The 14,271-nt window shown below is 36.6% G+C and overlaps 1 protein-coding gene across 3 annotated transcripts in view; it reads right to left on the bottom strand.

The window, feature by feature from the left end:
• The window catches only part of ZFAT (zinc finger and AT-hook domain containing), a 77,737-nt gene that overhangs the window by 41,680 nt on the left and 21,786 nt on the right, over nucleotides 1-14,271 (bottom strand). For all 3 annotated transcript variants that reach the window (XM_059867445.1, XM_059867454.1, XM_059867462.1), the window contains exons 4-6: nucleotides 10,425-10,598; nucleotides 2,621-2,771; nucleotides 886-2,354 (exon numbers count right to left, since the gene is read on the bottom strand). In XM_059867445.1, the coding sequence (XP_059723428.1) occupies nucleotides 886-2,354; nucleotides 2,621-2,771; nucleotides 10,425-10,598 (1,794 nt within the window). The remainder of the gene's footprint in view (nucleotides 1-885; nucleotides 2,355-2,620; nucleotides 2,772-10,424; nucleotides 10,599-14,271) is intronic.

The raw sequence follows: 14,271 nt of genomic DNA on the forward strand, positions 1-14,271 counted from the left end.
GATTGTCAAAATATTTTTTGTTACTTTCTTTCATGTTACTCTTTCTTAAAAGCCTTTTTGGCATAAAGGCATCAAAAAGTTCAGAGCAATTCATCTAAAGTACAATGTTACGTGATGTTTCAAAAACTTGTTTTTTCAGACTTTGGTTCCTTTCCCTTTTCAAGAATGAAAGCTACAAAATACATCCTGAATTGCTTCCTTTCCCGTTACGTAAACACAAACATTTTCAGTCAGAAAAAGTGGAATGGTGTGTTACTCCCACTTCCATTAACTAAAAAACCCAAACAATTAGTCAGGATAGCCTTGATCTGATATCATGTAATTAAAATTCTCATCTCAAAGAACCTGATTCAAAACAAGACACAAAATATGCCAGTATCTATGTTTCTATTGTACAGAATGTATATTACTACACATCCTCCTACAGTACATGAAAAAAAATTGGATTTTGTATTAAGCTGATAATGAAGCTCAACCATTAAAGCATGGACTGAACTAATGATGATCACATGCTTAATTCTGCTGTGCTTGGCCTCAGTTAAAGTTGTGACTTGGGGAGATGCATATGGACACAAACAATCTAATTCTATCAAATTTCACATCAACAGATAATTGAGCCTTGCAATGTACTTTGCTATATTCTACTATAGCAAAGTAGAATATATAGCATACTATATAGAGTTTTTTTGAAGAGATTTGACTCATTTCACATTATATTTACAGCAAAAAATAAAACCCACTGGACCCCAGAATCAATACTGAACTACAAAATTAATACTGCTACAAAGATATACAATTATATCACTGTAAACTGGAGGAGCAGGAAAAAGATAGTTCACTGCATAAGATTTAAAAAACCCCAAACATAGTTCCACAGCTCCTTACCACAGTATTCACATTCCAAGTCACCATAAACCTTCCTTATCCTCTCCCGCAGCTCAGTGTTCATTTGCCTCTTCTGCAAGCTGTCCAGGATCTGCATGAAGGCCACAGATCCATTCCCCCCACTGGCTGTAGCTGTGTTAGAAGAGGCTGCCTGTGGGCTGGTGGCTGCACCAGCTTCTGCTGCTGGAAGAGGGTCCATGGGTTCTGCTGAATTTTGGGTGGGTGGATTGCTTGTTTCTGATTCACCAGGAGGAACAGACTGGATTCTCTCTTCAAGAACTGGAAGGCTCTCAGTCATTGTGTTGTTTTGACTCACAACTAAACTTTTGTCTTCAGATAGCAAAAGACTAATTTCTTCACCCTGCTCGTTTACAGAACTGCAGTGATTAACTTCCTCTTCATTTGGAGGAGAACCTTTAAACTCCTCAGGGCCAGGAGTACCATTTTTCAGCAGGAAGCAATTTGATGTTACACAGGGCTGAATGTCTGGGACTGCTACGTCTGTTGTCTGACACAGTGTCTCTGCTACATTCTTCACCAGAGGATTTTCTAATTCTAAGGAAAGGACTGCATCAATTTTTACATCACCATTATGCTGACCATCATGGTTTACATCTGCAGCTGCTGATTCACCTTTAGAAGCAGATGGCTGTGGGGTGTTAACAGCATCGGTACTCGTGACAGTTGATTCACCTGCGGTTTGTGTCTGCTGTTCACCAAGGGCTTCTGGCTGAATGTCACCTCCTGGCTCAAGCAGGCAGAAGCTTTGGTTGATAGAACTATTAAAAACAAAATCCTCCTGCAGATCTGCGTGCACATCTTTGATGTGAGCACGGAGCCTCACAGAACTGACAAACTTCTTCAGGCACACAGAACACACGTATACAAAAGGGTGCTTTCGAACGTGAAGCTCAAGGGCTTGGTATTTCGTGGCTCCGTGGCCACAGAGCTCACAAGCAAAGGGTCTTTCATCACCATGAACGAGCATGTGACGGTCACGGTCCAGCTCATTTTTGAATTTGCGCTCACAAATATGGCAGTCGTAGAGGAGCTGCCTTTTGCCCTCTCGTGTCATCAAGCGAAGCTCATCGAAAACATCTTTCACCTTTTTGTCTTGAAGGTCGTGAGTCTCCTTCATATGCTTGATCAAATTTTTAACATCTGAGTATTTCTTTTTGCAGAAACGACAGTGCTGCTTAATCTTCTTGTGAACCCTTTCGATGTGGACTTTGAGATGGCCTTTGCTGAGGCAGGTGAAGGTACAATAATCACAGCTGAACTTCTCCCCGGTGTGCTTCCGCAGGTGAACGTTCAGGTTGGCTTTGATGGCGCTGGCATAACTGCAGTAAGAACACTTGTAAGGTTTCTCATTAGTATGAATCCTCAGATGTGCTTGGAGGGAGTGTTTAAATTTGAACACCTTGTTACAGTATTCGCATGTAAAAATTTTCAGTTGAGTTGGACCCAACCTAAAAAAAGCCAAACAAGCAGTTATATTTACAGGTAACATAATGTGTTGAAATTTTCCTAGACATTTATAATGGACAGAAATGCTTAGTTTTAAAAAAAATGTATTCTCCAAAGGCATTTTAAATTATACAGTTTATTCATAGTTTATTTTCAGCTCTTCCTTTATTTAAAGGGCTCAGAAAAATACCCCAGTTTCATGAAAATGGATGGGGAAGCACTTCATTCGTATTCTGCATTAACACAAATATAAGTACTGCAAAACTACCTGCTTGTTTTCATTGCCTGCTCATATGGGGTTTGCTGAATGGCATATTCTTGATATCCTTTTCGTTGTGATGGGTCTTGAACTGTTGTGTCTGGAGTTTTGGGTTCACTTTCATGAGGTGAAGCCTCAAGAGGAACAATTTTTCTGGCTCCTAAAGGAAGAATGAAAAGAATGCTCATCAAACATTTCACACTAGAAACATGCATTGTCTATAACATAAAAGTGTAGATTAAACAATAAACTCTGTAATCATTAGTGAGACTTTTTTAGTTTCTGCTGTTAATGATGGATACACTTCCAGAATCCATCAGTACTTAAATCACAATTCTGCCTAAAAAACTTGCCAGGACTGATAACTCAGAGCATTATTCATAGTGCTTGATGCCTGCTACAAGGAGATCCTACATCCAAACATTTACACCTTCAAAAGACTGTAAATCTTCTAAATAAAATTTGAATTTTTCTGTTTCTGCTTCATACTACATCCTTTGAAAAATTATGCCAAGCTGTTCAATCAGTTCCATAAATAAGGCTGGGGAAAAGTTTAGTCTAAAAGACAATTTAGTCTATATTTAAAACTATGTACATCTTTTCCTTAAACTCCTTATATTTTGGGGCATATTGCCATCCCTCAGAATAAAATAATATGTTGGAACAGGCTTCCCAGGGCAGTGGTCACAGCTCCAAGCCTGACAGAGCCCAAAAAGTGTTTGGACAATGCTCTCAGGCACATGGTGTGATTCTTGGGGCTGTCCTGTGCTGGGCCAGGAGATGGACTCAGTCTTTGTGGAGCCTTTCCAACTCAGGATATTCTGATCCTGTGCTCCATGTGCACTTCTCAATCTCCACAGGGAGCAGAAGGGAGCTCCCAATCTCCACTGGGAGCATTCAGAGCTATACTGAATGCATTTAGCCCAGATTCCTGAAGATATTATTTATAAAATATAGGCAGTACTAACATAAAGTCTCTGAAACCACAGAGGGGGTTACCCAACAACAGGTGTGAAAGACTTAGTGAGGAGTCTAGGAGGACATGGAGGAAAGAAGTGCTGTAGACAACAAGGAGAAAAACATAGAGTCTGTGGGTCCTTCAGAGTGATTTTAAGTGGGAAATTGAGATATTTTGAGAAAAGGCCATATGGGAGTACCTAAAGCTATTGAAGCTTCTCCTATCAGACTGGACATCAGGCAACTGATGTACCTAAACAGAATAACTAAACTGTAGTAGCTCTATTGCTCACTAAACTGCTTGCATCTAAAACCAGCTTTTTTGGAGTACTGTTTTTTAATAATGCTTTCAGTTCTGTACTAGAGATTCTGCAGGTTCAAGAGAACTGATCTTCCAAGTTTTCACCCTAAATGTTACCAGAACATTGCAGCTTCTATTCTTCCTGTTCCTCCCTTTCCCAAAAATGTCAGGTTGTCCACAGGATTGCATCTCCCAAACTGCACTGTCCCAGTGAGATGGGATCTTGTCATTACAGCACAGGAGCCATGGCTCAGTCTGTGGGTTCAGTACAAAGGTAAGAGAATAGACATCAGACACAGAAAAGTGTTCTGATAATTCAATATTTAAAATAGAAGCAAATTCTATATTTAGAGTGGCTCAGTTAAAATAAAATAGGTCTTGAACTGCTTTATATGCATGATTGGCTCTTCTAGGCCTCCCATTTCTTGACTGTGAGACAAAGATTCTCATTAAATGCTCCACACTAACTCTCCTCTGTGCCCTTCTGCATTTCAGGATGTTTGAGCATTTTCTAAAAGGACTGCCAAAGTGTTTAATAGACTTTCATACTACCACTATAAAAATTTAATCACCTAAATTGGGTGAACTGAATATACACTCTAGATAAATACTAACTCACCAGTATTTTGCATACTTTTAGTGAGCAGAATGCTCCAAGGTTATCCTCATGTTACTGCCTCTACATTACCTATGCATTTCACAGAAAGACAAATGTCTTTAAAAACTTGAAGAGGGAGATTCAGATTTTCAGTCATGCTGATGAAGTACCTGCTCACAAAAGGCAATCATGTCCCCTAGTGGGAGGTTGCTAATTCCCACCCTTAGAAGACAGGGAAGCATTAAGAAACATTAGATGCCTCCATCCACTTGGGATGCTGACTGAGGGTGCCAACAGACCAGCAGCCACAGCAATCACCACTAGATCACAAACTAATGCCCAGGAAGCGAGAAAATTAGTTTCTAAGCTCTACCCAACCAAGTCCCCACATGTCCCAAATCCTAAAAAAATGCCCTCAGTATTCAGGTTAGGGAAATGCCTAAGAGCAAGGCAAACACATACAAGGTCTTTTTTTTCATTAAAAACATCAAATGCCAATAAGGAAGATAAAGGTTTTACGGCTTCCCTAGGCAATCATTTCAAGAAGTCAAAGCATATAAATATCAGGATAAAAAAAAAGAAGTTTACTGTACTGATCATTTCTTTCACAAAAATCCTTCCTCCAGCACTATCATATCTGTATTTTAAAGGCAGAGTCGACTTTAGTTTACTAGACTTTATTTATGCCTTTTGCTTTCCTCTTTTCAGTCAATATCACCTAAGTAAATCTGCCTTCAGAAGAATAAGATTTGAGTTCTTCATGGCATTCTGGCAGCAGCTTCTACAGATAAGCATTACCCAGTGAGCCTCATCTCTTCAAACTCAGGGATGGCCTCCAGTGTCTTACAGTCTGTCCCTTAGAAAAACAGCCTGTCCTTCACTACAGAGTTCTCCAATATTTATCAACACTCTAAAAGGTAATGGAAGTATTAGGAATGGATCAGAAATACACCAGGAAAGAACATCAACCTAATTCCTATTAATTCAACTAAATTCTGCAAAAGTCCTAAAGCTTCAAGTACAGATCACAAAAAAAGGATAAAGAAGAACTTCAGAAAACAGTAACAAAGACAAAATCAGAAGTGTTTTGTTTGGGAAAGGGATACAGAATTCAGAGACCTTCAGCTTGGAAAAGAGGTAACTGAAAGTGAAATATCAGAAAAAACTTTGTAATTAGCAATACTGTGGGAAAAAAAGTGTGAATAATCATTATCTTGCAACCCACAAAAAAATGTTCAATGCAAACTTAAACTAATGGAATATGCACTTTCACCCCACATTTAATTAAGTTATGGAACAATTACTGCATAATGTCACAGAGACTGAAAATACAAATGCATACAAGATGGGATTTAGACAAATTAATTGATACATATTAAATATGATAACCTAATGCAAACACCAGCTCAACAACTGTCAGAAACCAGAACTTTTTACACAATAAGGGTCTTTTTTCTTTCATATAGAGATGCTGCATGCTGCCTTTAGACCAACTTTTTTTGTTTTAAAAAAGGAGGTTATCTGAAGTATAAAAAAAAATCTTCATAATGTAGGTATATATAAAAGATTTTAACTGTACAGACCATAACTCTGATCTGTACAGTTAAAACAATGTGCTATGGATATGAAGTGAATATTTGTTTCTTTCAATCTCTTTTTGAAGGAATGTGTTTTTCCAGCTTCCACAATATCCTGTGAAATATGCTCCAAATGTGTGTGATCCATAGGAAGACAGTTCTCAAAGTCATCAGAAGCCAACCCTACCCATAATGCCAAAGCTCTCCATGCAAAGCTATCTCTAACTCTTAACACAAAGCTAAAACAAAAAGCAAAAGGACCATTTAACATTTGTGTAGGTTAGGTCACCCTGAGATTGAACCCATTTTAATTCAGACAAAAATAGAAAGGCAGACCCATGTATGGGAGGATGAAGATTCCCCCTTTCACCAGAGCTAGATTGGCTGAGCTAAATCAATCTGTAAACCCACAACAACATGAACAGCTGCTCACATTCAGAGGGGAAAGGTTTCATTTTCCTAACCTTGCCTAATTCAATGTTTGCTTTAAGTCAGCATAAGGATAGCATCTTTTCTCTGGCCCTCCATTAAACCACATGTTGGTGATCCCTGAAAAGTACCAGCACAGGAGTTCATGAAGAGGGTTAGAGAGGGGATCTACCTAAAATCTACATTATATCTCTCCTTCTGCAAATACATTACTAATTTTCTAGTGTGTTCCCCTACAGAAGTACATCAACAGGCACAATGATCTGAAGGACAGAAATCTGGGGTTGGAGAACAGCACTTGCTTGTGACATCAGCCTATATTTACTGACCAAGATTCTTTGAAAAGGGGCAGTCCCAATCCGCCTCCTTTCCCCAGGAGGCTCATTTTGTCAGAAATTAAATCTATTCAGATGTCTCATAAACCCACTAACATCATTCCATGAGCTATAGAACAGAAATAATCTTTAAAAAGACTGTTATCAGTTAAAAAGACTGCCATCAGTTAAACTAAGTCAGTCCCAAAATAGTAAGTAAAATTATATTCTTCCACTTCTTCCCCACAGCCCAAAAATTTTGATGGAAGAAGGAACTAAATGTTCATAGATTACAGATAGAATCTTCTCACACACTAGCACGAGAACTCAGGTGGACTTTTATGGGCAATGGAAATCAGGGAGAGAAAAGCCTTCACACTGTTTTATTAAGAACTTGCAGTTGAAAAAAATCCAACGCCTTTGGAAAACAAAAAATAATTCTTCTCAAGAAACTGAATACTTCATGCTATTTTTGTATTTCTTGAAAACAAACAAACAAAAAAATAATCTACCAGTGACCATGTTCACAGGAACTTAAAACTAATCTCCTAGTAACAAGCTGAGTCTTTAAAATATTACAGAATTTACATAAAACAGTAATTTAAATGTTCACATCTCTCCTGAATCAAACTAACTGAGCATGAATAATAAATTGGTTTTTGACACCTTGATAATTTACAGAACTCAAACATGGGAAACAAAAGACATTAAAAACCAAGAAGATGGAATAGTTGGACAAATTTATTCAAATTTATTCACTTGTTCTTAAAGAAAGACTTAAAAAAAAAAGAGTCTGCCATTGAAAACAATTTTCAGAAGTGCATATAATTGTAGTTGTTCACTCTCTTAATTGATGCTTACAAAAAACTGTCCTTTATTTGATCTGATGCCTCGGTGTGCTCAGGAACTCAGCACTTCTTCTTTTGAAAGTCTCCACATCCCTCCAGTTATAAAACCATGGAGTGGTTTGGGGGAAGGAACCTCAAAGGTCAACTAATTCCAACCTGTCTGCTGTGAGCAGAGCCACTTTCCAGTAGACCAGACTGCTCAAAGCCCCATCCAACCTGGCCTTGAACACTTCCAGGGATGGGACAGCCATGTATATATATAAATACTCTGGGCAGCCATATACATATACAAATACTCTGAGCAAACTTTTCCATGCCTCACCAACCTCACAGTGAAGAAATTCTTCCTACAACCCAATTTAAATCTACCCTTTTTCTCTTTCAGTTTGAAGCTATTTCCCCTTATCCTATCCCTCCATGTCCAGGGGCAGGACCCTGTGCTCCTGCAGGAGCTTTGCCCAGGCTCACTTCTCCTATTCAAGGAACTTCAAGGCCTGCATTAATAAAAGAAACTACAACTTTTATTCCAACTGTATTTACTCTGTGGGTTAATGCCAGCTTTCAGATTACTATAGCTGTAAATCTATTACCTTTCATATGCCTCCCAAGAAAACATTACAGAAGAGGAACACCAGGGAAAATCAAAGTTGCCCAAATGTCCTCTCTGGGAAATTAAAAACTGATTGATTCTGTTTGTTCAAAGGGATTTTGAAAACACTCATTTAGTCATAATCTAAATGATACAAAGCATCGTCCCAAACCTCATTAGTGTTTAGCAAAGCTACATCAAAGTGCCAATGCAATACTTCTAAAAGAATCTTTTTTTTAAGAGGGGAAAAATACAGTCTAAATAGTTCCTTAGTACTGGGAATAAAATACAGCTAATTCTTAAGGCCTTCTCTATTCTTCTAATTGTCATCTGAAATCTTCCAATAGAATTTTACTGTAATGGACACAAGAATGGGATATTTCCATGCACCCTCAAAACTAGGTAACAGGTGGGTAGAGATTGTTAATGCCTGCAGAGAAAGGACTTTGTTTAGATAGTGCTTAAGGAACTTTAAACTTTATTTTCAACTTAATATTATACATGGTATAGTACAAAGAAAGCAGAAGAGAAGGGAGAACTATTTTATCTATTTATATTCTTCAACAGCAGTCTACAGCAGTAACTCATCTCTTCAGCACAAGATAAATTTCCAGAAAATTGAATCTGGAAAAGACTGTGAAAGATCTTTATTAAAAACTCCAGACATTTAGGTATTACTGAGCAAGGGGAACTGTCTAAGATCTGCTAGTGACATTTAGAAATGGTTAGATTGTAGAAATGAATGAAAAAAAAATAGAAGGAAAATCAATGAAAAATAAATTATATGATAATTGCATTAAATATTTTTCTTTTGAATCTAATCACTTATATTCTATCTTCTAGAATTTCCAAATTCTGAAAAATTGGGTGACAATCCATAACTTTTTGAAGAGTTCTGACTTTTTTATTACACATAATTTAGTTGGGAACTTGAATGTAATAAGATTATTAATTGTCAGTCAAATAGATGAGAGGACCTTAAAAAACTGCTGCAGATTCATACTTGACCATAAATCCCTTTGGTTCATTATAGCCTTCTGAATGTTTGATGTACTATGCCCAAGTTCCTCCAAAGTTTTAGTTATTTCACTATTTTGAGTATCTCAAAAAGCATATATGCAACAAAGCCCAAAATTTTGGTTTTCCAAACAAAAATTTTACTAGATAGTAATTAAAGCAACAACATCCACAAGATTTACATTCCTCTCCTGCATCACATGCTTCATACATTTGCTTCATTATCTATATTTACTATTATTTCATTTGCCTTTTTAGGCCAGTTCTGTGAGGAAACGGATCTTTGATTGCATTATCCACCATGTCTTTCCTTCCCCTCTTGGAAATTCTTCTAGTCCTTGCCAGAAATGTAAAGGTCTAAGATAAAAACTCCTACAAAGTGCATAAAATATAGCACCAGGAGAGAGGAATCTCCAGTTATGGCTCTTTCCAAAATCCCTGAGGAAGGGAGGTTTGCCTATATCCATAAATTAACACCTGAAGGTGTTAATTTACTCACACCTCTCTGAGTCCCTGAACCAGCATATCACAGGTATCAATATCAAAAGATACTAACAACACAGAATCCTGCTAGCTTCCAACCCACAACAACAAAATGAAGACCTTAAAGTTGTTCTGATAGTTGTAAGCAAAACAAATACTCAGAAATGTTAGCAATAATGAAAAGGAGAAGAATAAAACTACAAAGATGAAAATAAGGCGCAAAACTACAAAAAAGGGATCTGACAGTCAGTCAGAATGGTTAATGGTTTATAACCAGTTAATGGTTTATATCAACAGTCAAATGCAAATCTAGGTTTAATCAAATTGTTTGAATCCTCTAATCATTATGTAGAACTTGATTTTCAAATATATATGCACTTTTCTGTTCTTTGGTCAGTGTTTTAGCACTTTCTTTAAAACTATTCACAGACTAAACATAACTGATGTTAATGCAGTAACTGAGGTTAACTGCAGCCAGGTCCAGCATTTCTTGTACCTATGCAGAAATGTGACTGAAGGTCTACAATTATGTAGCTGCCAGGTGTGGAGACTCTGTATCATGATAATCAAATAATGCTAAATATTTTTCATACACTAAATATTCTAAGCAATTTTGTTTTAGACCAGTGAAGGTTTTATACAGTGTTGGCATAATTAAAAAAAAAGAAAAATAAATTATAGAATTGGTGATTTTGATTACCTGGAATAGTTTCATGGGCTGTCAAAACCACACTTATAATAGGATTTTTAGCTCCTGAAACCTGCTCAGTCTCCTTAGTTGATGCTGTTTTCTCTGTTTTCTGAGCTCTGGGCCTCTTGGGAGTTTTTTCTCGCTCATCTTCCTTCCTGTCAAGGTCAACGTCAGAATCATTACCTAAAGAGCAAACATCAAAAAGAAGGTAACTATGTACAAAAGCAATACAGGTAACACAGTTTCTAACACTGACAGAACAAATGGGGTGAAAATTCATGCTACAGTAGAAAGAAAGATATTATCAAAACAAGATATGCCGAATGATCCCCAAAGGGGAACTTTTCTCCCCTCTATTTAATAAAACTAGTATGATACTTATAGAAACAAAGAAAATAAGAGAGAAAAAAAATCAAAATTTAAAAAATGAACTCTCAGAAACATGTGTCTCTAAATTCATTCACATTATTGTAGATTTCTGTGAAAATGCTACAAACTTTGTCGAAGTTCTCATGATTTTGCAATTAATGAACAATTTATTTTTCTCTTTTCCATATTTAATTGTTCTGACAATCTTAAGATTATTTTTTCTAGTATAGGCTTCATTATCCATCTTATTTAAGAGCAAGTCTTTTGACTATCTCTTTGGATTAGACCTTCTTCCACTTCTGTTATTGTAAATCAACAGTCAGAAACATAATTTTCTTTTTTAGTATGGATTAAAAAATAATTGGGGGTCAAAACAGTTCTTTGGTTCAACATAACCCTGACATGTAACTCCTCCTTTTGAAGGCCTGCACTTCCAAATCATTCCCTTTTGCTGGTCAGAATATCTTCAACCTCTTAAATAGGATAAGTTTTCAACTTGTTAACTAGAGAACCACGCAACAGCTGTATACAAAACACTCTTCTGAGATAACAATGAATAGCCAGTAATCAGCTGATTTCTTTTTTAAAACAAATGAGGAATTCCTTTACTGAAATTATAAATAATAAAAATAAAAGTTTAAAAAACTCCAAAAACCAACAGTGTCTTTATAGATTAAATAATTAGCAACATAGATAAAAAACAGAGAACTCTTAAGTTTATGCAAATAAAATTTCGTATATTAGATGAAGTGGTAGAAGATGCAGACAAGAAAAAACTAAGTTGGCAAATTAAGGCATTATGCAAATGTTCCAGAGGCCATGAACAAGGAAAGAAGAAACTAATGGAAGGAAATAGTAAATAAAACCAGTGAGTTTTTCTTTTTTTTTTCTCTCTCAATCTACATCAGTTGATTCAATCTCCAGAGTGAGTAATTCCATGTATATATAAAATATGCTGTAGCTGCAATAATGAGACAGGAAAACAAAATATAAATAAAAAAACAGTAAGAGAAAAGCTGTAGTGTGTCCAGACTTGTTTCTGTCATGCAAACAGCAGGAGTGAAAAGATATACAACATGGAAGCAGCTGTTTTAATTCCAGAAATATTTTGTAAATAGTCAGCTGAGATTGAAACAAAGACTGTCTCTGACTGTAAAGGAACAAAGGTTTAAACTGTCCTGGCTTTTCCCTACAAAAATGAAGGACACCAGCAGATGCTAAAGCAGCATGGGTAAGGCTGATCACAAAACCTGCATAAACCACAATATCTTTACTAGACAAAGAACCAGAAGGAAACAATATATGCAGGAAGAAGTTTAGCTTTCTCAGGCATCCTGAGACAGAAATCTGCATGCTGACAACTGGCAGTAAACTGTAAGCCTGAAATTCATATTTAGAGTCTCCAGAATGAGGAACAACCACAAGGCAAACTGAATTCAAACACAGCCAGCCATGATTCTGCCCAGCTTCCAGCTCCTCTGCCTGGAGAGCCCCCAGCTTTTCAACACCTACTAATGATTTTTCCAATTTCATTACAAAAATTCCTTGATCTATGCCTTTTCTCAAATAGGTTCTTCTCTGTGGACTTCTATGATTTTGGAAAATATTGCTGCTTTATAGGTATAAAAAGTTTCATAGTGTCCCCATTTAACTCCTTAATATAGTTGTAAATTATTCATTTATACTAAAAGCACACAGTTCTAACACTGATATTTTTCTGTAATACTTGAAAGGGATATTTGAAGATAAAGAAAAATCCCCTTCAAACAGAACCTGCTTGTTCAGTGGTTTCTTTTGGTGTGCTGAGCAGGGGTGTAAGGAAACAGTCAGACTCTGTCTTACAGTTCCTTCCCAACCTCAGTGATTCTATGAAACAAACACATATTTTCACATTTTGTCCATTAAACAGCTTCTGTTAGTTTATTAACAAGAATAAAATCATCACAAAATTCTCAGCAGGACCAGGCTACCAACACAAGAAAGTCTTCTCATAAAGAATCTGAATCCACAGAATCACAGAATAAACTGAGTTGGAAGGGATCCACAAGGATCATGAAGTCCAACTCCTGGCCCTGCACAGGACTGTCCCAAGAGCCACACCATGTGCCTGAGAATGTAATCTGCTCATTGAATTGTTTCCCCAAGGGTACTTCACATACTGGCTTAATTAATTAATTAATTACTCTGCTTTTGTTCAGTGGACAGTAAGCAAAACTGAAAAGCATTAGAAAAAAGCCCCAAAAGATTTTATATGCCTATGGACAAAACATGCTTTAGCTAAAAGAATTCTAGAACCATATATTGGAATGAAAGCTCCGATGAGGGGAATGGAATTTTGTCCACTTTGCTAGGATCATGTAATTCCTAGCAGTTACATGAATAGAATCCAAGCACCTCACTCCTAAAACTCTCCTTTCTAACCATTAGAAAGATTCTAACCATTAATCAGTTTAATGATGAAGTGGCTAAAGACAAATAACGAAACCATTTATTACCTTTTCAAGTTAATATGCAACTCTATTAACTTTTGAGTATTGGAATTCTACTAAAAAAAGGAGAAGCACAGATTTGAGTTTGTTCATGATCCATGTTAGTGAACAACTATGACCACAGTAGCCAACAAATGTTTCACATTGTTTTTCTTTCCTGACTTTCCTCTTTCAGGCAGATCAGTTTGGCAGTTCTTTCAGTTCAACTAAGGGTCAAGGTGAAGAGATGTATTACAATAGACATTGCTGACTGTCTCCCTGATTTCAAAACAGACCACAAGTACTATTTTAAAAGACTTTAAAAAGCATACAGCATTTCAATATAAAAATACTTCTTTGTTAAAATATAGCTGTTTCATACACATAGAATATTAGTGCATGTAGGCTAAGCACTAAAAATTACGGCCATACAAAAAAATTTTCCTACAAAACCCAAAGCTGGTAAGTACTTCAAACAAAGAACTCAATCTGAACTGCCTATGTGACAAAAAATATCTCAACTTCCTCAATATGAGCTGAAAACACCCATCCCCTAACAGGAGGATTACCTTCAGTATGAGCAAAGGTGTGAGGAAGCTACTGAGTGCCATTAACATAAAAAAGCCCACACACAGATTGGTGAGAAACAGCAGAGAGAAAACTCCACTGATTTCCTGATCATACATCTGCTATTAGTGCTGAGGATCTGTAAGAACATTCTCCCCCTCACATGATACCTGTTATTAAAAAAAAAAAAAAAAAAATCCTCTTACTACAGTTCGGAAACTTAAACATTAAAATTTATTCACTAATTTAATGCCTGTTGATGGCAGTAGCACCATTCTACCCCTGTCTGAGAGAAACAGACTTCCAGAAACAATCTGTTGATAAGGAGCTGGGGTATACACATTTACAAAACTTTTTGCTACAAAGAGAACTATTTTGTTGTCTGTGTGTAACCTGAGACTTAAAAATGCTTCAAACCAACACTCCCTATCAAATCACCAAATGAACAAACA

Source organism: Haemorhous mexicanus, chromosome 1 (assembly GCF_027477595.1).
Source record: "Haemorhous mexicanus isolate bHaeMex1 chromosome 1, bHaeMex1.pri, whole genome shotgun sequence".
In the NCBI taxonomy this organism is placed as follows: Eukaryota; Metazoa; Chordata; class Aves; order Passeriformes; family Fringillidae; genus Haemorhous; species Haemorhous mexicanus.